The following is a 24,498-nucleotide window of genomic DNA, read 5'->3' as shown; positions in this document are numbered from 1 at the left end:
TTCATGTGAAATCTATGAAATGTGAGACACACACCGAATAAGCGCAGAGTGAGCGCTCTTGTATGTCCTCTTAACAGGGAACAGACCTTCGGTGCCAAAGGTTCCGCTTTAAGCCATGGTCGGAGTTATTTTGTTGAAGGATTGGTGAGAGGCTAATGTGGTGCTCCCGTGCTCGTCGTGGTGTGGATGAAAGTTAAATTTAAAAATACAGCTTTTTAAATAGAGTTCAGACACCAAGGACATGGCATCACGGAGCTACAGTGCCAGTGTCCTCTGCCAGAGAGCGGGAGTCCTGAAGATGATGTGCAGGGTGAGTGTCAAGGAACCCAGCATCTTTACCATGTAGGTCAAACACGTAAACTCTCTAACAGGACGGATTAAATTAACAATTTGTCACGTTCAGGGTATTTAACATAATATTCTTATTCATTAACCTATCAACTGTCTTTTTAAAATACATTTATGTTTTCTCTGTTTAATGTGACACCATTTGAAAGGCTGGCGTCGAGAAACATCTTTTACCCGTTCAGCTCCTAGTCTGCGTATTTATTTATGTACATTTGAGTGCAAAAAAAAACTTCACAGTCTCAATCAGTTATTTGTTAAAACGATGTGCATCTGCTGAATCCAGTCACTGAACAACTAACTAAAGATATAATCGATAAAAAAAAACAATCTTCAGAAACACAATGACATCATTTTGTTGGTGAGTTTTTTGGTGTTTGAATTGTGCTGTTGATTTTAGTAATCTACTAGTCTTCATATGCAGGTGTATGTGTGAGTAACACAGATAACTTCATTTAATACAGTATATGTATTGAAAAGAATATGAGTATACACCCAAAAATGTGTATGGATAAAGTGGCCACAAATCCTAGTTAATAAGTGAAGAAATCAGAAATAAAATGGGTTTAAATGGAGTACAGATTTTAAATCGAATACCAAATCAAATGGTCTCTCTTGTATATTAGTCTGCTTTAATCTTAGACCTGAAGGAGGTTGGATACTATCAACTCACTACAATTAAAAGAGTTTCTTTATTTATCCTTAGCGAATGAGCACTGCTGCCCAACCACAGTCTCAGGTAGATTTCCTAAAAGGAGAACCGCACAAGAAGCACCCAGGTGTGACCAACCTGAAAACTCTGCGCCTACCTGAGGAACTCCAGACGGCTGCACGGTCCATTATTCACAGTAAGTTTACTTGTGATTTTGATCAGTTAATATGCCAAATATTTCTGCAGCGTCACTGGTCCTTAAATGAATATGGTCAAAATGCTGTGCGACTCTTGAATCCGTCCGCCTGTAGGTGCTCAGGTGCTTCGGCTGACCGAACGCACTCACAAGCTCACAAACTTACTGTGGAGCAGAAAACGAGCAGTTGAGGATGTGACTCTGCGTAAGAAAGCTGTGAGCCTGGAGAAAGAGCTTTGGGAGAAAGCGATGGAGAAGAGAGGAGGTGGGTGTGACATGCTGTATAAATCCAAAGCTGAAAGAGGATTGTATCAACTGTAAAGAGATTGTATGATGCAGCAGCTGGAGGAAAAGGAAACGTGCTTTACATTGCAGATATAGATGAGGAAGCGCTGGAAGACCGAATCAGGAGGAAAGTGTTTTCAGAGCTCAGAAGAACAACGTATCACTGGACCCCCATGAAGTAACAGTTGCTTTTATCTACACTTTCTTTGATAAATGGAGACCATCAATTAATTTATTGGCTTTTTTAAATTATTGGTGTGCTCACAAATGCTCTCTGCTCGATCCACAAATTTCCAAGTGGAGGAAGAGCATCCTTTTATACAACTTATGTACACAAGATATAGATCTGATATGTGCAAGTTCTATAATATTATATATTCTATATAAAATATTTAAAACTTAAAACATTTTATAGCCTTAAGGTGAACCAAAACTGATTTTGTTTTTGTTATCGTGTTGACTCTAAAGTCTTGAAATTGACTTTCCAAGCATAACAATGTGATGCCAGTGAATCCGGCTTCGAACAAAGCCAGAGATGGAGCGACAGGTTTATGGGTACATTACATGGAACTAGTAACTGGTGATTTCTATTGTTTGAGCCATGAGTTGTAGATGCGTGTATATACAGCTCACTGTCTGTGTTTCAGGTATGATGAAGAGTCAGGCGTGGTGTACATGGCGGCTCGGCTGGCCGGGGGCTACGCGGCTGTGAGGAGAGCTCTGAATGAGGTACGAGCGTTGAGGTGTTGAGGATATAAGGTTAACCCACATGATGATGCCAGGGCTTCTCTTTAAGAGTCAGTTCACCCACGTCGCACTAAAACAGTTTTTTTACACATAAAGTGGTAAAACTTCGAAAAGTGACAAAATAAAGGTGGATATAACAAATGAATGTGTTGCTAGGTCAAATTTCTGCCATTTTATGTCCTAGATGATGATGTTTTTCTATCATTCCAGATAAAGAAGAGGGATCTCTCTTTTGCCCCTCAGTCCCTCCTGGATTTCGGTTCGGGGCTAGGGACAGTTGTCTGGTTAGTGTACAACACATTAAGAGAGTTTTCATGTTTTGCAAGACCATAAATTCAGCCTCTCTCTCTCTCTCTCTCTTTCTCCCGCAGGGCGTCACATTCGTGTTGGGCCGGCTCTTTGAAGGAGATGGTGTGTGTGGACAGCTCTGGGCCAATGAACATTCTGGCAGAACGACTTCTCAAAGGTGGACACACAAATACGTCATTTTAATTGAGATTTGTTACATTTTTGTGAAATATTGAATTTGACAATCGGGGCATTTTTTTGTGTGTGTGTTTTGCTGAGCAGGTGATGATGAAAGAGCTCAACCTCTCATCAAACACGTCTATTTCAGACAGTTCCTCCCTGTCTCGCCTAAGGCAAGTACGCCCTCTGTTTTTATTTCAGCAGCAGAAAAAACACATTCTGTTTTCAGCGAGTTTCTTCAGAACACATATTCTAGCTTTCAATGTATTCAGACTCAGATTCTTGCTGTATATGTGACAAAATAGACACTTTTTTCTTTCTTTCTGAATGATCACACCAAGACACATGAATCGTTCGTCTACAGTCATTATTACCCAGATGCATCTAATATGTATGATAATAGCAGCTGGAGTGACTAAGAATCTGTTGCTATCTCTGATGGTGCAGTGGTGATCTTTCTCAACAAAAATCCCTCAAACACATAATTTGGTTTTTGTGCTTCCAAACCCATTTGTATTCATTTATTTGAATTTATTTGAATAAATAAACAACAAACCAGGTTGTTAGTCAGAGCAGTGCTAGTTTCCACAGCTTGAGGATAAGGAGCCGTGATAGTGCTGCGTTCCTCCTTTCAGGTGCAGTTTGATTTGGTGGTCGCGGCTTTTACCCTGTCAGAGATTCCCAATGTGAAGGAGCGAGAAGAGGCGGTGTTCACTCTGTGGAGAAAGACGAGCTCGTATCTGGTTGGTTGAAGTAGTGACAAAACTCGTCGTTTAGATGATGTGTACTTTACTGTCAGTTTTTCTATCATTGCAGAGTAAGTGAAACATGTACTAAGTTGGAGACATTTTGTTTATACATTACAATTTGTCTTGAAAACTTTTCTGGTACCTCTCTTATTTAATGATATTTATATGTGTGTTTTGTTTTTGTTTTTTTCTTTTACAGGTGCTGGTGGAAAATGGGACCAAAGATGGCCATCAGATTCTTATGGAAGCCAGAGACACTTTATTAAAGGTATTCAAATGCAGTAGATAAGATGACACTTTTAAAATCCTGATAGGGGTGTTTGGTAAGTGCTGTTGTGGAGATGACTTAACGCTGATAATATGGGAATCAGACTGTTTACTTACAGTTCTTTTAACTCCAGAAACAAGAGAAGACGGTCCACGACTCCAGACCAGCCTCAGTGTTTGCTCCAGTACGTTTAAGTCCCGGCTGCTTTTCAAAAATGTCTTGCCATACTTTCAGTCAGGAGCGTCGCGGCTTTATGGGACCTTCTCTCTATTGTTTGGGTTTTCTAGTGTCCTCATGAACTGATGTGTCCTAAACTGGCCGGAAAGCTGACCGTCCCCTGCAACTTCCAGCAGCTGTACCAACCTCTGCCTCTGCCCGGGGTGAGACTAAACTCCATGTATTCCTTTTATAAAAAAGCAAACATCAGTTCGTCAAGCATGAAACTTCATTCATTCTTGACCTCAGAAAATAAAAAGTTTGAAAAAATAAATCCTAACTCAAGGTGTTAAGTTTTGGTGCAATTTTTAAAAAACTTAATATAGGATTCCTCGTACTTTTGCATATTTGTCAAATAATCTGTCAATAAGTGTAAAGCATCTGTAGGTGGAGCTGTTTTCTTTGCTCAGTCAGGGTATCATCACGCTCATGCTAATGTCTCTACCCTATTTACTTTGCACAAGTGTGTTTTATTTCAATTACAGGTTAAAACACAAGTGTATCAGTTACTCACAGAAGGCAGAAAATATAAATTAATTCTATGAAAATAAAAAAAATGAAATCTACAAAATGGAGATAATAAATAAAATGCTGAGGAATCTAGCAAAACTATTTGATATGAGATGAAAGAGGATCCAGAAAGTAATATATATATATAAATTACTTCCTCTTTTATTTTTATTAACTTATTTGTTTTCCTAAATTTACCCATTTTATTTTAATTATTATAATTTTTTTTTTTTTTTTTTTTGGCTAGGTATGTAATACAGCTATCATAAAGTTATTTCCTTTTTCCAGCACAATGACCGTCAGATAGAGAAGTTCAGTTACCTGATTCTGAGTCGCTGTGGAGCAGCGGAGGCAGAAACAGAGGGCGTGGACTGGGCCCGGCTGATCGCACCGGTGCTGCGCAGAACGAGACACGTCCACTGTCAGATGTGCTGCACCGACGGACAACTACAACACACGGTGGTGACGGCTCGAAAACACAGCAGGTAAAGGTCCTGCATCACACATACTGTCAAACCTATTATCATTTTTTTTCCTCAATAGTAGTGCCAATACAATACCCGAGTTCACAGATACAAACATGCCAGTTAAAGCCAAGCTACTCAGATGTTAAATCTTGTTTAAAAACAAGCAGACATGCAAGAGGTTTTCCTGAATTAAACAGTCTAACATTTTGATTAACTAGGATCTATCCTGACACTCAGTGCCAGCGTTTGCTTTTTGGTAGTTTGCAGTGCCCTGTGCTACGATCACATTCGTTGTCTTGCTTTTTTGTTCTGATTATGGGTTCTCTAGATTTGCCTGAAAATTGCATTTTCATTTTCTTTGATCAGAGATATGTACCGCTGTGCCCGCAGCAGTGACTGGGGAGATCGGCTGCCAGTCACTCAGAACTTCCAGGAAGACGTCCAGAGTGATTCAGAGTAATGATTCAGGGAGGAAGTGATTTTTTTTTTTACACTGCTGAAATAATGGAATACACCGTAAAACTGAGATAAGACTGACCTCCAATGAATCATCAGCTGATAGTTAAACATAACAACTGCACCTCCTTACAGGAACTGCTAAAATACTGACTCACTGAACAGATATTGTGTGGTAATCAAGATTATTTCAATAAAAAGTCAATGTTTTGTCTTGCTGTACTTTACCCAGCTTATTGTGCGCCACCTTTAACAGACCATCATCTTGGACCTCAATTTGAAGTGTAAAATGTCTCAAAATGGAGAAAAAGGACATCATGACATTCACCTGTATTCTCCTCCATCTGGATAAATATCATCACTTTATTGAAAGAATCCCAAAAGCCAAGAGCCACTGATCTTCATTACTTTCTATTGCTTAAATGATTACACTGAGGTTTGGGCATTGATCAATGAAGGTGTGTTTCAGTGGTTTGCCGAAGACGTCCTGCTCTGTCAGACAGATTTTAGCTTGAACAATTGCATCCTCACATAAACATCTTCCGAGCAGTCCTTAGATCTGAAGAATGTGAGATTTACAGAAATGTGTCGTCTACCCATTTGTGATCCTTGTTTCTTTTGTTTATATATGATACAGTAAGTATGAAGGCATCTTTACAGAATTTATTAAGTCAGCACACGTTCCTCCAAAATCTGTTAACTCCCAACAATCTCCTTCAGGGCTGAGCTCAAGTCCGGGTACTTGTACTGAAACCCAGCCTCTAAAGTCCTCTGTGGTACGACTTTCTGTCCCTGCGTGAGGACGACCGCCCTCTCGGAGCCCATCAGGGCGTTCATGACGAAGCCTGGCACGGGAAAAATGGTGGGCCGCCTCAGAACCCGGCCCAGTTCTTTAGTGAACTCGTAGTTGGTGTTCAGCGCGGGTGCGACTCCATTAAACACCTGCTGTGAAGGGGAGGGAGTGTCGGTGGGGGGCTCCAGGGCGTGGGCGATGATTCCTGCCAGGTCAGAGACGTGGATCCATGGGAACGGCTGGCTCCCTGACCCCAGAGTGCCCCCGAGGCCGAGCCAGAAGGGCAGCAGCATTTGCTTCATAGCGCCACCATCGCGACCCAGCACTGCCCCTGGTGGAGGGAGGGAGGAAGAACAACAAGGCAATGTATTTAAATTAGCGATACAAAACCGCCTTTTAGTACTTTTAATTTTTGATTCCTTGTTTTTCTAAGATACACCGAAGTTATTGATATTTCTGATGTACAGTTATCATCTTACAGGAAATATTAATAACAGTTTTTGGATGTAGATACTCAGTATGGTTTTTAATTACTTTAATTGAAAGTTATGTTGACTGAAATAATTAAATTAATTAAAATATTAAACTACATGTAATGTTATTGTGTTTGTCATCTGATGGGTAACCTTGGGGGAAATTGCAAAGAAAGGAGGAGGGGTGGTGGTAGATAGGATGATAGAGCACAAGGGAGGGTTGTAGGTTTTTGGATCATTATTTTGATGTTTTGTGTTTAGTTTTTCTCATTCTAGACAACTGTGGCACATTAGATCAGAACAGAAATCATCCAATATGTGGTTGTGTAGATTATTGTAATGTCAAACCCATGATATCAAACAGGAGAGTGTAATCACTCAAGACCCTGCAGGTACACCAAATCAAAATTGTGGACATAAAAGAAATTAGACTTTTAAATATAAGAACCAATATATCAACTACTCTCAAACAACAGTGAGCAAGAACTCCTTCCAGAGAAGGTGAAATCACCGAATACACCTTTTCCTTCCAATCTCATGTCACAAACCAGCCTGTTTTTGATAAAACATGAAAACAATGTAAAACTTTCTGAAGCTGCAACAACCCTTTATGGGCATTAATGTTCACTTTCAGAATTTTTAGTCTGTAAAAATGCAGTTTCTACTTACCAGGTCTGATGACGACTTGCTTGGTGTTTTGTGCCACAGTCTCAGGCAGAAGTGCTGAGGCCTCCCACTCTTTGACGAGTTTGGAGAGGAGGTCAAATGGTGTCCACTGACTGTCTTCTGTGTACTTAGCTGTCAGACTGGGTTGGTAACAAGCTGTGGACATAAAAAGCAAAGAGGGAAATATACAACAGCTTTGCTCCGAGCAGCATATGAGAACTTTTGAGTTTTTGTCATTAGGCAAACACTCACCTACACCTGATACCAGCACCCAGGAGTGAGGGGGGCTGGGGGAGGCAGCAATGGCTTGAGCCAGAGCTTTTGTAGTATCAATGCGACTGGAGAACAAATCTTTTTTATAGCTTTCGTTCCACCTGGAGGCAAAAGTAACAACAGATCAGCAGATTGAGATCCAGCTACAATAAACATCTATTTGTGTTAGTTACTGAGAAAATCCAAGCTGTGATTAACACTACATGTTAAACAGTGCAGCTGTATGTGGTTGTCACTCAGGCTCTGCTTATTTTTAGAGCTTAACAATTAGTTGATTAATTGATACGTGCATTAACAAAAAAAACTGATCGCCAACTATGTTGATAGTCTACTAATGTTTTAGTCAATTTTTTGAAGTGCTGTACATTTGCTGGTTCCAGCTTTTCAGATTTCAGGAATTTATACTTTTCCTCATCATATGCATTTTGATAGTAACTATATGTATGGGGTTTTTAACTGTTAGTCACATGAAACCAACCAACTTGAATGGGTCAGCTTAGGATCTGAGAAATGAAAATCTGTATTTGTTCACCATCGCAGCGGGTTCATGAGATTCTCTCCAGCCAAGTTGACGGCGCCTTCACAAGGTGGGAGGCCGCTGGACTCCAATTCGCCCTGCAGGAGCACAGATGAGTACAGTTAATGGTATCTCATTAGTCGCAGAGGTGAGTCAGGAGCTCATAAACCAACCCCATTCCCTGCTGTTTTACCATTACTCTGAATTAAACAAAGATCACACCCATGTTATTTTCCCTGGACCAGGCTGGCGAGATATCACTGTGACCTCGTGACCTTTATCTCTGAGCAGACGAGTCAGCTCACGGCCCACAAAGCCAGATCCCCCTCCTGCAAGGAAGACAAGATGCACATAGAATCCAATAGTTATCAGTTACAATATATCTGAGAGAAAATTAAGTTATATTTCTTACTAATATTAGTAAATATTATACACACCAGTTTCCATTATTAATAATAATAATAATAATAATGATAATATTAAACTTTATTTGTTTAGCACCTTTCATGCAAGAAATGTAGCACAAAGTACTTTATAATAAAGAAACGACATGCACCAAGTGCTTCACATGAAAAGAAAAGACATAAAAAGAACTGAACATTGTTAAAAGCATTAATCTAAAATGAAAAACATCGAAAACATTGATGTAAAATGAGATAAAATAATGAACAGCTGTAACTGCCAAAGTCTGCATCCCCAATTTTCCTATGGCTGTTGCTGGGAACCTTCAATGAATCAGCAGTGGATGACCTCAGTGTTCTCAAGGGTACATAGTTAATCAGGGCGTTAGCAATGTAGCTTGGTCCTTGCCCATTAAGGCCTTTGTATATGAGGACCTTGAAATCAATCTTTAGGTATACCTAGCTAAAACTAATGCCGTCTAATACAACACACACTCCTGTGATAAATGCTACCTTCATGAAAGTAATGGTCAGATTTAGAGGATGTGGTTTGTGGTGCTAAGTCTACTCCCACTGATAAATGAGACGCAGAAAATAATAGAAACACTTGTCAGTATATTTTTAAATGTAAATATCCTTTCTATTGTCACATTGAAAGCGCCTGATAGCCAGAGCAGTGCGCATGCGCACTATACATGCTTACAAAACAGGACTTGTGCATTACTTTATCAATCTTAGCTTTGTGTAACAGTTAACCCACGAGGTGGCAGTTTTCTAGGTTTAATCACATAGCTGGCATATTTTTACTGTTATCTTCTGGGTAAACAAAATGCACACGGAACTTAGATGCACAAGTCTCACTTTATGCCTTTACGATTGCAATGCTAAAAGCTAGCAGGTAGCGTTATGTCACATTGACCTTTCCGAACCACTTTATAAAAAATAAAAAAGATGTAATTCTTTAGAAATCGTACATACCTATTAAGACTCTCATGGTCACCGAATTACAGTCCAATCGTAATTAAATAACAACGTCGTTGCACGTTACACCGTATCTTTATGGCTGCACCGCTCTGTTATATCAGTGAGTTGCGTTTTAGCCCTTTTGGACCAAGAGGAGTTCCGTAACTTCTGCTACCAGTTACGTCACTTTGTAGTTTAAAAGGAGCTTTATATGGGAATGTGCTTTAAAATAACAGATGACATTCAATCACGGGTTTATTTAAACAGCAGTCAGTTGTCTCTTAATATTTACTTACTGAAGTCATGTGTATTCATTTAGGGAATCTATGTCGTTTTGTTTTCCCTTGTGGTTCTTTTGTAAATACTTTTAGTTGTTTTGTGTCTGTTGATACTCTTTTTGTGTACCTTTTTGGTCGTTAACTGTCTCTGTGTGGTCATTTTGCATCTATTAAACTCTCTTTCTGTCTCTTTATGGGGTTATTTTGCATTTCTATATCATAATTTTTTGTCAAGGCATACTCATTTTGTGCTCATTGTGCCTATTTTACATCTCTTTGTAGTTGTTTTGCATGATTTTTTAAAACTAATTTTTGTGTCTCTTATTCTTAAATGACTTTCCAACAAGAAATGTTAATGTCACTTCATATGAAGCTCTGATCCAAGGGCCCCCAGTCTCCTCGGGGGGCCTGGGCCTGTGCTCGATCGGCCCATTCAGTGATTCATCCTTGAACTCAGGGAGCAGAGATGTAAAACTAACGACAACTGTAATCTACTTAATTAAGTTGAATTTTTACTTCATTGTGTATATATTTAATAAGTATAAATAAATCTTTATTATTTATCTGTTTTATTGTAAATCATTTTAATTGATATATTTTTGTCCAGTTTGGTTAATGGTTCACAGCATGATAAAAACAGCTATAACATAAATGAAATTCAGTTGCCAGTATAATCACAGACCAAACAAAACGCTACAAACAAAATACACAATAAATCAAAAGGGGGGGAATATAAGGTACAACAACACAAAAGCTAATGTCTCACAATATTATGAAGAACAATCGTGTATGTTTTATTTGATACATTTCTAACCATTATTTGTATATTTGATCAATTATGTATATATTTTATTAGTTTAGAAACGTTTGTGTGCATAGCAGTGACCCTCCAGCTGCTGAATGATATCCGTATGTTTGTTGATATAAGTTTTATAATTCACTAATACCGACACAGTCACTAGAATAAAACTGCTCTGAGAATGAAATGCAGTAATTATAATGCATTTTTGATCAAAAGATTATAAGTATTAGTTTAATTATTTTATTCTGCAGCAGACCCGGAAGTTTTCTGGAAGCTGTTTTGTGACGAAGGACAGCAAACACGTGGTTTTGATAAAGAGATAAATTGAGCCTCAGCCTCATTAGCGGCCTCTCTTCCTTGTTGCGGTGGTGGAGGTCGGTCGTGTGTCGACGGAGAGATGGAAACCAGCACGTGTTAAGCTTCATCCACGGTACTTGTTGGCGATTTGTATCTAATTACTTTGATAGCATTGCAGCTGGTGAATTTATGTGTCCGCCGGTGGCTGTTTGTTGCGGTTGTTTTCCGCACAGATTATCATTGTTAGCTTGCTGCTTCCTCCGACCTCGTGGGGTTTTTTTCTGTTACTAATTAGCTGAAATTTACAGCTGGAGATAGAAGGATGAATCCGAGTAAACGGTGCCTTTGGGTTAAAATGACTAAATTAGTATCTTAATGAACCATCAGGTGTGCTGGGTTTAAATGCCTATTTTATGAATTACTTTCACGGTTAGAAAATACGAACATTTTCTCATGTGTTGTACTTAAGTACAATTTTAAAGGTACTCTGTTAAACTTATTGTGAAATGTGAGCTAGTTTTAGCTCCACTTTGGGCCTTAAACAATCATTTAGATGATTCTCTTTGCTGAGAATCTGCAGGAAATGTATCTATAGCGGAAATGATCAATCAAATCTGAAGCATGTGACAAAGGGCCCCAACTCCATACTGTTTGTTCAAAAGGGGGTTGCAAGGCAAACGGGATGGAAACCACTTGTTTAATCTTTAACAGTACATTGTATTTGAATCTGCAGACTAATGTGTAAATAGTACAATGTTTTCCTTTTATATTTAGGGGAGTAGTACTCATTATGCAGAATGTGGCCTGTTTCAGAATTAATTCATTAGTCAATAATCAGAAATGATCGAATTTGGGATAATTGGTTCTGCTGTGCAGGACTTGAGAGTAATATTGCCAGGCATCATTTACACTGGGGGGGGGGGGGGTATTGTGGGGACTTCTGATCTGCACCTCAAAGCCACTTTTATACAGTCAAACCTTGATGATGAGTTGCATGTGAGTCCGTGTTTCACCTGAACCTCATGATTATTCTTTCACTGCACTGATGGGTTTGACAGTACAGATAGTAGTATGGTGCTCATCATATTGCAAGTTGAGACTAACCTGTTGTGTTTTCTTTTTGGATTTCAGAGCCGGTCCTGGATATACACTGCTCAAAACATTAAGGTAACACTTAATCATCACAGTGTAACACCAGGTCAGTTAAACTTCAGGGATATCAATCTGTCCATTTAGGAATTTCATAAATGTTAAAAAATATGGCAGATATTGTATGAATTGAATTAGACTCTACAATGAAGTAAAGTGGCCACTGAGTGTAATCTTGTGACAATGTATGGACTGTGAAATTCATTGCTAAATAAAGCTGAAAGTGTTAAACTGTGTATTGAATTCATTTGAAAATCAGAGCTGGTAAAGTGGAGAAATGTGTGGGTGTGGTGTTTGGTTGGATATTGGTAACTAAGTCTGAAAAGTGGCACAGTAACATTTTATTGACAGTCATGGTAGAAAAAAAATCTAGCTGCTTTAGGCATCAATGAAAACATAGCTGAGCAAACGTATCAAATCTTTAAGCAGTTAACATTTTTAACCTTTTATGTGCAAAGCTGGGTATCTAGTGCAATCTACATTCAAGGATCGTGAGGCTGGCTGATTATTTTTTAGATGCGATTAATGCAACTTCTGCTTGTGTATAGAATAGTAAAATCATAATCAGAGGTACCATTTAAAGGTCTGACTTGCGCAATAAAACACTAAATCAGGCATAAAAAGAAAATCTTAAAGCATTAAAAAAAAGTGTAGTACAGTGATTTTTTTTTTTTTTTTTTTTTTTTTTTTTAAAAGCAATACATCAGTGGACAACTGGTAACAATTGTCATTACTGCATTATGAAATTGAATCAAAATATGAAATGATAAAACTTAAATTCTCATTGACAAACTGACATACAGTAAATAAATTCAAATGGAGACAGAGTTTGTGGCTCCAAGATTTCATTTACGATCTTATTGCCCAATCTAGTGGAAAACTGGGTGGCAGTTTGCCCAAAAAGTTGGTTCAGAGCTTTTGCAACATGTCCTAGTTCAGGTATTGACATTTCAAAGAGGAAAAAGTGATCTACCCTCCAAGACAAGTATTTCAAGAGTGAATGTGTCATTCGTGTTGTGATGAAATTCGTAGTACTGATTGGCTAAAAGAAAATAAGTGGTTGAGGAATCTCTTTGGCCTAAAACAAGACTGTATAGATAAGTTGCAAATGCATGTCATTTATCTGAAGGTCCGGAAACAACAGAACAAAAGTTCCCCTAGCTAGCATTTTTAGGCAGTAAAAAAACAACAAAAAAAAAAACACGTAATAGTGTGTGACACTATAATGTAGTAAGCAGATATAATCATTCATTTGTCAACTAACTCCTGTGGACACACAAGAGTGGAGGCTGCTGTACAAACTTACAATATAGTACATGTATGTGCCCATAGTTATAATTGTGGGCAAATACTGTAGGCTAATTCTAAATACCTGAAAATGTCATTTATAGCTGTGTAAAATGACATTATTCTGTGTTGTAAACCATTTATGAAACATTTACATACTGAATATAAATGCTGAATAGCAGGATTTAAAGTAAAGTTTGCAATTGCTTCCCAAGGTACTGTATGTTGTAGTTATTAGTTATTTTAAATTGTTTTCATTTTCCAAGTGTTATTCTCTGTAACTGCCACAAAATGGAATAAAATACAAATGTAAAAAAAAAAAAAAGACAGTTCTGATATACAGGTCAGGTACATACAGTATCATTTCTTGTGGCTGGAGCACCGATTTCCAGTCAAACTATCCGCAAAACAAAATTTGAATGTTCAGCTCTGAGCTGGTGCTTTGGGTTTGTCTGTATTTAAGCACAGCAAAATCAGGCTCAAATCTTGCTTTAACCTAAATCTGCACACTCCACATGCAGTTTGGCATCTTTCATTCAAACCTCATCTCCCATTTTGTACAGAGTTACACCCTGTGCTGGAATCAAGAATACTGGTTCCCACAGTGTCTTTACCCATGGACCGACTCTTTTTGGTTCCTGTTTGTTCCGATATGCCCTCAAAGAGCTTAGCCATGAAGGCGAAGCCATTCTGCTTTATATAGGACTTCCCAGCGAAGGTGTAGAGGACGGGATTGGCGCAGCTGCTGATGAAGGCCAAAGCTGAGGTCACCGCACGACTGGACTTCGAGATATGTTCCAATCTGCAGATAAACAGAGACGTTTCAGACCACAGCATCAACTAAAACAAAAGCTATATTTAGGGATTGAGAAAAATGATGTTGAAGTTTGGCTGTGTTGTTGGGAGCTTAACTTTAAACATCTTCCTCTCAAATTATGAATAAATACTGTGTAAATACAGTATATCCACGGATTGATTACTGAACAGGCTCGTTAAAGGGCTTTCACCTAAAAAAATATCACTGAATGAAACACTAAACAGTTGCAAAGGGGCCAAAAAGACACAAAATGATCACAAAGAGGCACAAACTAACCTCACGACTATAAACACACAAAACAAGTACAATCAGAAGCGAAAAGGCTACAGAGAGACACAAAACTAAAACAAGGGACATGAAATAAGCACAAACTACAAAGAAACACAAAATGACTACAAATACTGTTGAATTTGCCAAATATAAAAAGCTTTAGTTTTCACAATGTTGGCAACAAAGTAAAATTTATTCCTCATAAGAATATCCAGACAGTTTTTAATATATTAAAAGTCATGAAATTCTCTCAGTAAAACAACTGATCTTCATATCAACCATGAAAAAATGATCAACAGGCATTTAGTTTAAGAGATACATAACCAAACAGGATGAGTTGTTTGCATTTGTGCTTGTAAGAATGTTGCAAAGAATAATTGTGCAAAAGCTAAACGTGTGACATTGGGCAAAACATAATGTATAACATTTTAGAGTCTTGGTTTTGTGAATCTCTAGTAAATTAAAAATACCAACTGTCAGCGAAAATCTTTTGTTACTCACACTTCTCTTGTGCTCGAACCAATTTCGTACCACTCGGCCGCAACCTTACACAAAACAAAAACATGGTGTTCATTCGAAGGGTCACACTGTTGAGAAATGCAGAAATGTGAAGAGATTTCATGTGATAAACGATACCGGGAACATGCCCTCACACACCTGTATCATGTTGACAACGTGGTACGGCAGCCAGAAAGCGCCAAACATCACCACAATAGCCAGGATGAGTTTCTCGCTGCGGACCCTTCGCTGGAACTTGGTCTGCCTCAGGCGTCTCAGGATGAGGACGTAGCTGGTTATGATGATTGCGTAAGGAAGGATGAATCCTGTCACTGTCTCAAAGGCATACTGAAAACGTACCTGCACACGGGAGGATAAAAAAACAGATGTGCTCACAAAAATGATAACGTGTGTTTCAGTAGACATGAATGGATCTGTCAAAACAAGAGAGAACAAGACGTCAGAAGAGTTGAAATGAGTAGTTGTAGTTAGTTTAAAATCGGCTGCTTCTCCTTGTCGTATATCATAGCAAGCTGAAAACCATTGAACTGTTGGTCAGACCGAACAAGACATTTGAAGATTTCACCTTAAACAACAAAAAAATTGTGATTTCCATTTTTTTCCACTATTTTTTGGTCATTTCATAAAACCAAGTGAAAAATTGCTTACATTATTATTATTTTTTTTAAATCAGTGGATGACTGAACAATGGAAATACTTGTTTGTTCCACCCATACAGAAGCATGAAAAGCACACTTTAACACATCTTTATGTGTTCATTCATGAAACAAAGATTAAACAAAGTAGCACAAGCAAAGAAACAAAGTTAATATATGTAGCATTGTTCTACAGTAGTATTTTTTTTTCAGTTATTCTGATGGCAAAGGTTAAATATCAATAAACAACTATTTTCTATGCAAAAATATGGAGTTTGTTGTCTTGAGCAGAGAAGTTCTTTGTTCTTTTTGTTTTAGTCCCCAGGACGGCGGCGCGTTCATGTAAGTGCATGTGACTGGCTCCTATTCCAACTGTTGGCCCTCCCCTCATTTATAAACACACAGGGACCACCCCCAAGCACGATAACCAGTGCAGTCCACAGCCCTCAGGTAAAAGCTTCCTTCACTGAAGAAACCACATTTGTGTCCAAAAAGTCCTCTGGCAAGGAACTGATGGCCTGACCATGGGGACTAATCCCTGTAGGTCGGTGGACCGTCACAACAGTCAATTCCTGTGGCTGAATCTCACAAGCTGCTAACGGGCTCCAACTTCACTCAGAACTGGATTTTCTTTGCAGTATGTAAGTAACTTGTTGGCTACATACTGTTATGTGTGTTTTCATTCGTGTCCGGCTACAGTAGCCATGATAAAGTTAGCTAACTTGCTGTTACTGATATTATGAATGTGTTCGGTGAATGTTGCTATCGGTAGGTGGCTAACTGTCAGCATTGCCACGGATGGAGTATATCACGGCAATGCTAGGGCTGGGGGGGGTTGGGCCGAAGTAGTCGACGGAGCATTTGTTTTTGGTCTGAAATGCTGGTGATCTAGTGCGACACCTAGTGATCGTTTCCAGAACCTTTAAGTCCAACAGATATTTTTTTTCTGCAAACATTTTGACACCTCATGGCAGAAAAGCACAGGTGTAACAGATAGCATTAATAATTGGATTAGTAAGTGTAAGTGATGCCAGTGGCCCTGCCTGCACAATACCAGGAGCCTCGAACTGGAACACATAACTGAAATGCAGCCTTTATTAAAATGATTAATTACACCTGTATGTTTCAGCTCTGGTTTGGTCTCTACCATCCTGAGGGAAATGTCTAGCTCCACTATGTTCAGCAGCTAGTTGTTAAGTGTGTCTGTCTGCTGTTTGGTGCTGAGCAGGTAAGGTACACTGGGTTTTTAGCTTTTTCTCTTACGGACCAGACAGTTTAACAGTGAGCTGAGACTCTTTTTTTCATATCTTTCAGCCCTATATGATAATGTTGTAATGATACAAATTAATTGTGGAAAATGACAATGTGGAAAAAAGGCTAATGTTGCTCTGTAACTTCCGGGATGTCTAAGTAAATAGATGTGCAAAATATCAACTTAAGGGTGATGATTTGTCAGTGTGTTCACAACTTGTTTCTGCTGCTTTGATGTGGCCAGCAGTGGCCAACAGTCTCAACACAAGGTCAATTTACTACCCCTTCTGGAGCTTTTGATTACATCTCATGATCATCATCAGCAGATGGACTTGTCATTGAATTGTAACAGTTCAAATCAGGATTTAAGAAGTTCTTAACTGAACTCCTTGTCCATGCTGGCATAAAAGAGCTTCAGACGTTCTAGTTTTGCACATGCATTTAATTGATTAGTCAAGAAAACAATTAGGTTAATAACATGATAGTTGTTAGCTCTATCGTCTACTTACATGTGTAGGAAGGGTGTGATTGGGCGCACACACCAGTCTTATTTTACCCCGCTCGTCGATGTCGTTTCTCACGTCCCGAAACACCAGTGACGGAATAGCAATGACCCCGACCAGTATCCACATGGCTACAATCACCCTCCTCACAATCTTCTTGCTGGCTAAGGAGGACAGTCTCCTTGGAAACACCACAGCCACCAGCCTGTGCACACTCATCAGTGTGATCAGAAAGATGGACGCGTACATGTTGGCGTTGCACAGGTAGAACATGCCTTTACACATTTCGTTACCAAAGACCCATGTCTGCATGGCCAAGTATATAATGAAGAAGATGGTGAGGATCATGAGGAAGCCATCAGCGCACGCCAGGTTGAGGATGAGGATGGTGGTGACTGAGCGTCGTCGGATGCGTGCCAGGATGCTCCAGACGATGAAGAAGTTGCCAGGGACGCCCAGGAGGAAGACCAAGCCGAGGATGAGGGCACCCATGCTCGTGGAGAAGTCATTGCTCACAACACTGTCGTCCTCAGGTTCTTTGGTAGTTGTTCCGTTAGTCACGTTGATAAAAGTGGATGGTGTCATAATGGGGGAATGATCACTTTGAGGACGAGAGACAAAGTTAGAACCTAACACAGGATGCTAATCTACACAGTCTGTGAGAGGTGTTGATACAGTCGAATCAACACCTCTCACACTTTTCATCAAAAACTGAAGGTGATATGAGGATAGGATTTATTGCAGTAGGCTACTGTTGTATTAGACCATAATCGTTTTACATTACATTAATATCACTTTCTGATAAGGCACCATTTATAAAAGATTCATGAGCTGTAATTAATGGCTTTATTAATTATTTACTCATGCTTTTATAGATCAATGATAAGTAATTAATAAAACAACTTTTGGGTTGCCAGGTTGTGGAAAATCCTGAGCTCTCCAATGGACTGTTTGACTGCCTGCCCCCTGGAAATGTTCTGCAGGACATCTGGACCAGAATCCATTTACCTATTAGTAATTGACCCTTTATTAATGGTTTACTACTATTTATAACCACAAAAGCTTGCAACTATGTCTTGCATTAAAATTCGGTTTCAATTGCACTCTTCTATATTCTCTCAATATCCAGAATTTGACAAACTCGTGGTTGCCCCTCTCATGACTAGTCCAAGTGCAGTTTTTAAGTGCATTTAGTCGTGAGTTTAGCTGAGCTGAGCATCACCCTCAAATTTACCACTTTCTGTCCTGTAAGAGTTGGTCAGCTTTGCAGAAAATACATTTATCTGCTTTCTTAAATAGAGTGAGATGAGAAGATTCATATCACTCCAATATCTGTGTGTGAAGTACAGAGTTTTAGTGAGGAGGTGATTAGCTTAGCCTGGCATGAAGGCTAACAGAAGGAAGCTCTAATATTTATTTCTTACTTTATCTCAGAATCATAAGATCTGTATTTCAGAATTATGAGTTCTTGTAATCTTGAAATACCAAAGATTCTTTGCAAAATTATGACATACTGTCTTATAATTATGATTTACTATCTAATTAGGTAATAGGTAAAAAAAAACACACAAACATGGTGGATTATTTTTACAAGTGGAAGAAATGGGCTTCTGCATGGAACCAGTTTTACTTCCCTCTGTTAATAACCTGTTTATCACTGTATTACTGGGGCAGAGATAAACAGACAGATGCTGGTAGGCATGATAGTATATCACCCACACTTTCTTGTCTCGCAAACATAACTATCTAACCTCACATTCACTAGTGATTTTGCTGTGTATGCAAACAGATGCACGGACCTGATTTCAACACTGATCATATCTATGATGAAGTATAGACACAAACCACACAACCAATATAAAAAAAAAGTGTTTTTTAAAAAAAAAAAGAAAGGCAGGTTGAGACTGATAATCTGACCTCTCAGCTCTTTTGTTCTCACTGTCCTCACATATCTCTGATACGTGTGTGTGTGTGTGTGTGTGTGATGAGGATTGACATTGCATCACCCTTCTTTAAAGTTAACAGGAACATTCAGTACAAAATCTATTTCCTCTTGAAGGAAATGATTTCTAACTGTGAATGATGTAAAGATGTGGTAAAAGAGATATTAAAAAAAAACAGACTACTGTTGAAAACCAAATTGCCCCTCGAGGACAATATAGACTTTGTAATTTAATCTGATCGAATCTTAATTGTCAGATGTCTGAGCATGCTTACTTGTCAAAGATTGCTATATTCTAGGAAATAGAGTGAGACAGTAACTGAAGAAACATTTACCCACTAATTTTAGCTGCCACCCTGACGCAGCCTCTAAAGTATTCACAACAGACCATGCAGCCGACAGTGTAGCTCGAATGTAGAGGCAGCATGCTATGACATGCCAAACATTTGCAGTACTGCGTCAAACCATAGCATCTTTGATTCACTTCCGTTTTTTATTTATTTATTTTTTTTGTTGTTGTTGTTTCTTGTCCTAATTTCTCTCTCTTCTTTGGAGTCTTTCTCACTGTCCTTTCACATGGAAACTTGTCCCACAGAGTGCAGGGGTCACAGAAGGGGACCTTTAATGAAAAACACATCCCTGTATGTATCCTTGACTTGTATATGCCGATCATAATAGAAATATTAGACGTGATTGATACAGAGAGACAGTCATTGGTTCAGAAAGTGGTCATATCACAGTATGATAAACCCAAAACCGTGTTTAACCCATGTGAAAACAACAACATCAAGTTTTTATTTCCTGTTTAAGTCATAATTCCTTTTGCTCTGGTTCTGCTAAAGCCAACTGTTTATTTTCCCCTTATAGCTTTATATGAGAGTGAACGAGTAAACATCGTGAATCAATGCCAGGCTTACATCACTGGAGAGAAATGCAACAGAAAGCCCAGTCTAAGCAACACAATGATGCTGTCAGGTGAAAGCACTGTGTCTCAGGAATTACAGCTTTACAAGAAAACTGAAGTTTTTCATAAAACCAGGTGTCCTAAATCTTTTCCAACCCAGAGGCGACCGTGCTAACTGTCAGATCAGGAAAATACACAAGAATCTGCAATTTATGACCTAATATTTCAATGGATATACCAGATAAACATACTGTTGTAATGGACAAAGTGCAGGAAGAACAAAAAAAAGTTGGAAAAAGGACTGTAAAAGTATGTGCAAGAGAAACTGATAAATGGGATAAAGTCATGGTACTTTTACTGTAAAGTACAGCAAAGTCAACAAAACAAAACTCGAGACATTTTTTAAAAAAGACTGAAAATTAACACGACTCCGCAAAACCACTTGTTCCTGCCCAAAACTCTGTTTGCCAGTGAAGTAAGAATGATGGATTAGCCTTTAGTCCACAAGTATTAAAATAATGAGTCACAGATTTGTAATAACTCTGCTATGTGTAAATAATCAGGTCAAGAAAAGTAAATCATAATTTTAAGATAGAAAATGGAAATGGAGAAAAATCTGAGCGACTGAAGCAAAACGTCAGTAAGAAGTTGAAAATCAAGGTATTGAGAAGTTCAAGAGTGACTGACCTTTCCCGGACTTGATGTCTCTCTCTGTGATGTGTGTCAGATTCAAATATCCCACTGCCGCTCTCTGCTCTGTCCGGCTCTTACAGTGTTTCTCTTCTCCCTTGTCTCTGTTAGCTCAGCCCATTATAAACTGAATCACATCCTCCCTCACAGGCTGCAACATGCTGTGGTTCAAGACAAGGAGGCACAGAGGTGTGTCCTTCCTTAAAACGCTCACTGACTTCAGTGCTCGGTATTCTTCTCTATATATGAGCATCTTGTGGAAAGAATCTGTGCTATATCACTGTATACATAATGGACTTTTTTGTAAACAAAAATGCATTCTTCTTGAAAACATGTCCCAGCGTCACGTATTAAAATCTATATCTTCTGTGTCCAGAGGCACTTTTCATTTTCTGTGAGTCAATAATTCTTGCATAATGTGAAGGAACAGTAAGTTGATTCAAAGCTGTGTCATGCATGTGGACACACATACACAGAGCGCGCACACACACACACACACATAAAAACTCACGCTCACTAGTTCATACAAGTCTAACACTTACAGGAATGTTGGTTTCCACAAGAAGAAGCTCCAGGACTTCCATCCTTCCAATTAAAGTTTGCTAAACATGCACACCCTTGTTCAGTGACATCATTCACATTATTGTAGCTTCACGCTTACACACAGGAAAGGGGCAAACAACTTTATCTGGCCATAGAGAAGCTTAAATGGAACTTGAATTTGTACCTTCTGAGGAAATGTTTAAGATTACACTTGAGGGTAATTCCCAAATATGCCTCTTTTTAGTCTGATGTCTTCTTGGTTTCTTGCTCACATTATTGCGGTTTGATCAAATACCAGGGAATAGTTTCTACTTTCAACACATACTACAAATAATATGACACTAAAATGGTTCATCAAAGTTATTGGGATTCATCTTCAGGAGACCACGAATGTCTGTAAACAATTTTGTGTCAGTCTGTCCTATGGTTTTAGGCATATTTCAGTCTGGACCAAAGCGGTGGACTGACTGACAGGCCGACATTGACCTACATAGTGCCTCAGAAGTAGTGTGGCTAAAAATATAAATCCCGGACATCTCAGTCCCGGACATGTTGTAAGTTGGTAAATTAATACAACTATGTTATACAGTTACAAAGATTATTTAGTGGACAAAGTGGTTAAAAATATAATAATCCAACCGTTGTGTTGTGTATGTTTGGTTGTGCTACATGAAGACATCAGAACTAGCAGTGGAAGTCAACATCTTCCAAGTGATTTAAAAAAAAAAAAAGCAAAGGACAAGATATAGATATAGATTGATATAGTGACATGAATATTATATTTAGTCACAGACTTTGGCTACTACCTTTGGGGCATTACTAACGTAGCTTGTTTTCCAGAGACATACACCCGGTACTGTTAGTAATATTACTCTTTGAGGTAGTTTATAGAAAACGCTCTGTACTTATCCAAGACTTTATCACTTCTTGCCACATTGTCTAGTGGGAGAAAAGGAAGGGTGCGGTTTACTTTCCTGGCATCAATCCCCCCAAACCACTTTGGTCCAGATTGAAATATCTATACCAACAGCTTTTGGACAGATTCAGATGAAATTTTTTTCAAAGGCATTCATGGTCTCCAGAGAGTGAATCATACAGACTTTGGTGATCTCCTGACTTTTTTCGTGTAGCAGGTTCACACTTTTTGCGTTTACCGAGATATACCAGCGAGTGTTGTATGGGTTGGCATGAAATTTGCTGCGCACATTCATGGTGCTCAGAAGGTGAGCCCTAGTGACTTTGGTAATCTTTGATTTTTTTTTTTTTTTCCTGTATCACCTCCAACAGATCAAAACTATCACGTATCCTGTCAAATATCCCCAAATCTACTACACATTCATGATGTCCACAGTCCCCAGATGATGAATCCTAATGTTTCTGCCTTTTTCTTCAGCACCACCAGGAGGTTCACATTTGTGGTTTTCATGATGTGCCTCAATAGCGCCATCATTTGACCAAATATGAACTTGTCAAATACAAATACATTCAAAACTAATGATATTCCCATCAGCCCTGGCTTTAGTTCCTGACAGACTATTTTCCACCAAAAATAGCAGGTATAATCTATTATTAGTTGCAAAGAGAAATAGTTTTAGTCTCACATTCTACAAGTGAGTAAATATGAATTAGTTACTTAGTAGCTTGGCCTGTATGTAAACTATTTAACAGCAAACAACCCTCTCTTTTAGAATTCACACTTATAAATAGCAAATAAGTTTTACTTAATACGAAACATATATGGAAAAAAATATTATTATTATTTTCCATGATTTTGTTTACTTTGTATCAAATACTTATATATTTAATAATTTTTCCAAGCATTATGTGTTTTGGAATAGTGTGAATTTATATATTCATGTCAGTACTTGCATGACTTTTTATGGAGAATGTAGGTTTTTTTTATGTGTCTGTTGAATCATACCACCACAAAATGTACTTGAGTTAAATAATTCTCTCTGACTGAGAACATCAGTCTGTCAGGGATCAAGTTACAAAAGATTTTCCACTGATAACAATAATCCGTGTCCTCGGGCTATGAAGGCAGAACTGACTTTTGAGGAAAGTTCCAGTAAAACTTTCCTCTCTTTCACCACATGAGGGCAACACATCCACGAGAACAATACCTTTCGTTTTCTCCTTCTCTCATAAACTTGACACTCAGCAGTTCCTCCTGTGTGTTGCACTCATCCATCACATTGCAGCAGTCCTTTAAACAATTTACTAGCCATTCAACGCTACAGTTTCACAACCCCCCGCCCACCCCAAAACTTTCCGTTTCTAGAAACGCTCTGTATTTGAACAACCACTGAGAATGTGAATACAGTACCAGCATGTGCTTCAACTCTCATTCGATCACTCATTTTGACGCATAACACAGATGTTGTGATGAACAGATGTTACTTGTCAAACGGCTTTTGTGACTTGAAAAATTACTGTTCACCCGGTTAACAGGTAGCATTTAAAAACACAATTTGTAATTAGTTGTCTGACAACAGAAACAGAACAATACGTCAGTGATAATAAATTGTGAGGTCAGCTCTCCTGAAACACAATTTAACCTAGGTGATGATAAAGGGCAGGAAGGGACAAAGCAAAGATGAGCTGAGCCAGCTGAGACTGTACATTTTTGTTAATTGCCAATCAAAAAAAGAAGGAGAAAACAATTTTGCTTTTAGATTTAGTTTCCCCATTGTTTTGTGCTTTGGTCTGGACAGATTTTTTTTCCCACAAAATTACTTGAACATGCTGAACGGAAGCTGTAAGTTATGCAACACAATGCGATGTAATCCAGCCGTATTTACCGGCGTCGCCAATCAAACACATGCAAGAGCATATTGCCTGTAGATTACTTTGTAGCATCAATGTTGCACTTGTACGGTTTTCCTTGCAGTTGAAAAGATGCATGAAAAAGTCACGATAATTTTTCCAGAGTTGTACGATCTCATGGTATTATAAACTTTTTGTCTCGTTTTAGTGTCTGAGAAGCCTTGATACTTATCCATCTGCCACTGGAACCAGCCTTCCTGGATCCTATTTCATGTCACACCCCCCCTCTGTGAATGCAGCATCCCTGAAATAAATTAAATCATGAAGGGGGCGAGAATCAATCAAATAAGTGTAAACTGTTTATTCTACTGAAAGTAGTGTTCATAGTGTTGCAACTGTT

The 24,498-nt window shown here is 38.6% G+C and overlaps 3 protein-coding genes and 1 long non-coding RNA gene across 5 annotated transcripts; 2 read left to right on the top strand and 2 right to left on the bottom strand.

The window, feature by feature from the left end:
• The first annotated feature begins 113 nt into the window (after positions 1-113).
• On the top strand, positions 114-5,581 carry mettl17 (methyltransferase like 17). Its single transcript, XM_056392401.1, has 14 exons — positions 114-310; positions 1,052-1,193; positions 1,309-1,458; positions 1,569-1,656; positions 2,126-2,207; positions 2,436-2,509; positions 2,597-2,691; positions 2,796-2,866; positions 3,329-3,436; positions 3,642-3,710; positions 3,844-3,894; positions 3,998-4,090; positions 4,725-4,921; positions 5,270-5,581. Exons 1-14 carry the CDS (start codon positions 242-244, stop codon positions 5,361-5,363), a joined length of 1,383 nt encoding a protein of 460 aa, XP_056248376.1. The 5' UTR covers positions 114-241; the 3' UTR covers positions 5,364-5,581.
• Positions 5,582-5,688: 107 nt separating this feature from the next.
• Positions 5,689-9,598, bottom strand: sdr39u1 (short chain dehydrogenase/reductase family 39U, member 1). 2 transcript variants are annotated; one of them, XM_056392403.1, is made up of 6 exons: positions 9,461-9,598; positions 8,304-8,410; positions 8,097-8,179; positions 7,544-7,665; positions 7,295-7,447; positions 5,689-6,483 (listed from the first exon to the last, which is right to left on the bottom strand). In XM_056392403.1, the coding sequence occupies exons 1-6, from the start codon at positions 9,474-9,476 to the stop codon at positions 6,056-6,058; spliced, it is 909 nt and encodes a 302-aa protein (XP_056248378.1). In that variant the 5' UTR covers positions 9,477-9,598; the 3' UTR covers positions 5,689-6,055. The 2 variants fall into 2 exon arrangements, with proteins under 2 accessions (XP_056248378.1, XP_056248377.1); XM_056392402.1 differs by having other exon boundaries at positions 7,295-7,665.
• Positions 9,599-10,336: 738 nt separating this feature from the next.
• LOC130178245 (uncharacterized) lies at positions 10,337-12,202 on the top strand. The gene is made up of 2 exons (XR_008829135.1): positions 10,337-10,955; positions 11,954-12,202. It is a non-coding gene; the product is annotated as an uncharacterized LOC130178245 (long non-coding RNA).
• An 88-nt stretch (positions 12,203-12,290) lies between these two features.
• ltb4r2b (leukotriene B4 receptor 2b) lies at positions 12,291-21,125 on the bottom strand. Its single transcript, XM_056390311.1, has 5 exons — positions 20,787-21,125; positions 17,260-17,854; positions 15,003-15,203; positions 14,847-14,890; positions 12,291-14,060 (listed from the first exon to the last, which is right to left on the bottom strand). Exons 2-5 carry the CDS (start codon positions 17,836-17,838, stop codon positions 13,802-13,804), a joined length of 1,083 nt encoding a protein of 360 aa, XP_056246286.1. The 5' UTR covers positions 17,839-17,854; positions 20,787-21,125; the 3' UTR covers positions 12,291-13,801.
• Between the last annotated feature and the right edge of the window lie 3,373 nt (positions 21,126-24,498).

Source organism: Seriola aureovittata, chromosome 12 (assembly GCF_021018895.1).
Source record: "Seriola aureovittata isolate HTS-2021-v1 ecotype China chromosome 12, ASM2101889v1, whole genome shotgun sequence".
Classification (NCBI taxonomy): Eukaryota; Metazoa; Chordata; class Actinopteri; order Carangiformes; family Carangidae; genus Seriola; species Seriola aureovittata.
Note: the sequence above shows the minus strand (reverse complement) of the source record. Positions and strands in the feature narration are given on the sequence as shown.

Bases quoted from the DNA above. Each gene is read 5' to 3' on its own strand.
- mettl17 (XM_056392401.1), top strand. From the start codon at position 242: ATGGCATCACGGAGCTACAGTGCCAGTGTCCTCTGCCAGAGAGCGGGA. The intron at 1,459-1,568 runs GTGGGTGTGACA...TTTACATTGCAG, and splicing joins AGCGATGGAGAAGAGAGGAG to ATATAGATGAGGAAGCGCTG. The intron at 4,922-5,269 runs GTAAAGGTCCTG...TTCTTTGATCAG, and splicing joins ACGGCTCGAAAACACAGCAG to AGATATGTACCGCTGTGCCC.
- sdr39u1 (XM_056392402.1), bottom strand. The intron at 8,180-8,303 runs GTGTGATCTTTG...GTGCTCCTGCAG, and splicing joins GTCCAGGGAAAATAACATGG to GGCGAATTGGAGTCCAGCGG. The intron at 6,484-7,294 runs GTAAGTAGAAAC...TCCCTCCACCAG, and splicing joins GCAAGTCGTCATCAGACCTG to GGGCAGTGCTGGGTCGCGAT.
- ltb4r2b (XM_056390311.1), bottom strand. From the start codon at position 17,838: ATGACACCATCCACTTTTATCAACGTGACTAACGGAACAACTACCAAA. The intron at 14,891-15,002 runs GTGTGTGAGGGC...GTTTTGTGTAAG, and splicing joins ACGTTGTCAACATGATACAG to GTTGCGGCCGAGTGGTACGA. The intron at 14,061-14,846 runs GTGAGTAACAAA...GTTTATCTGCAG, and splicing joins GGTTCGAGCACAAGAGAAGT to ATTGGAACATATCTCGAAGT.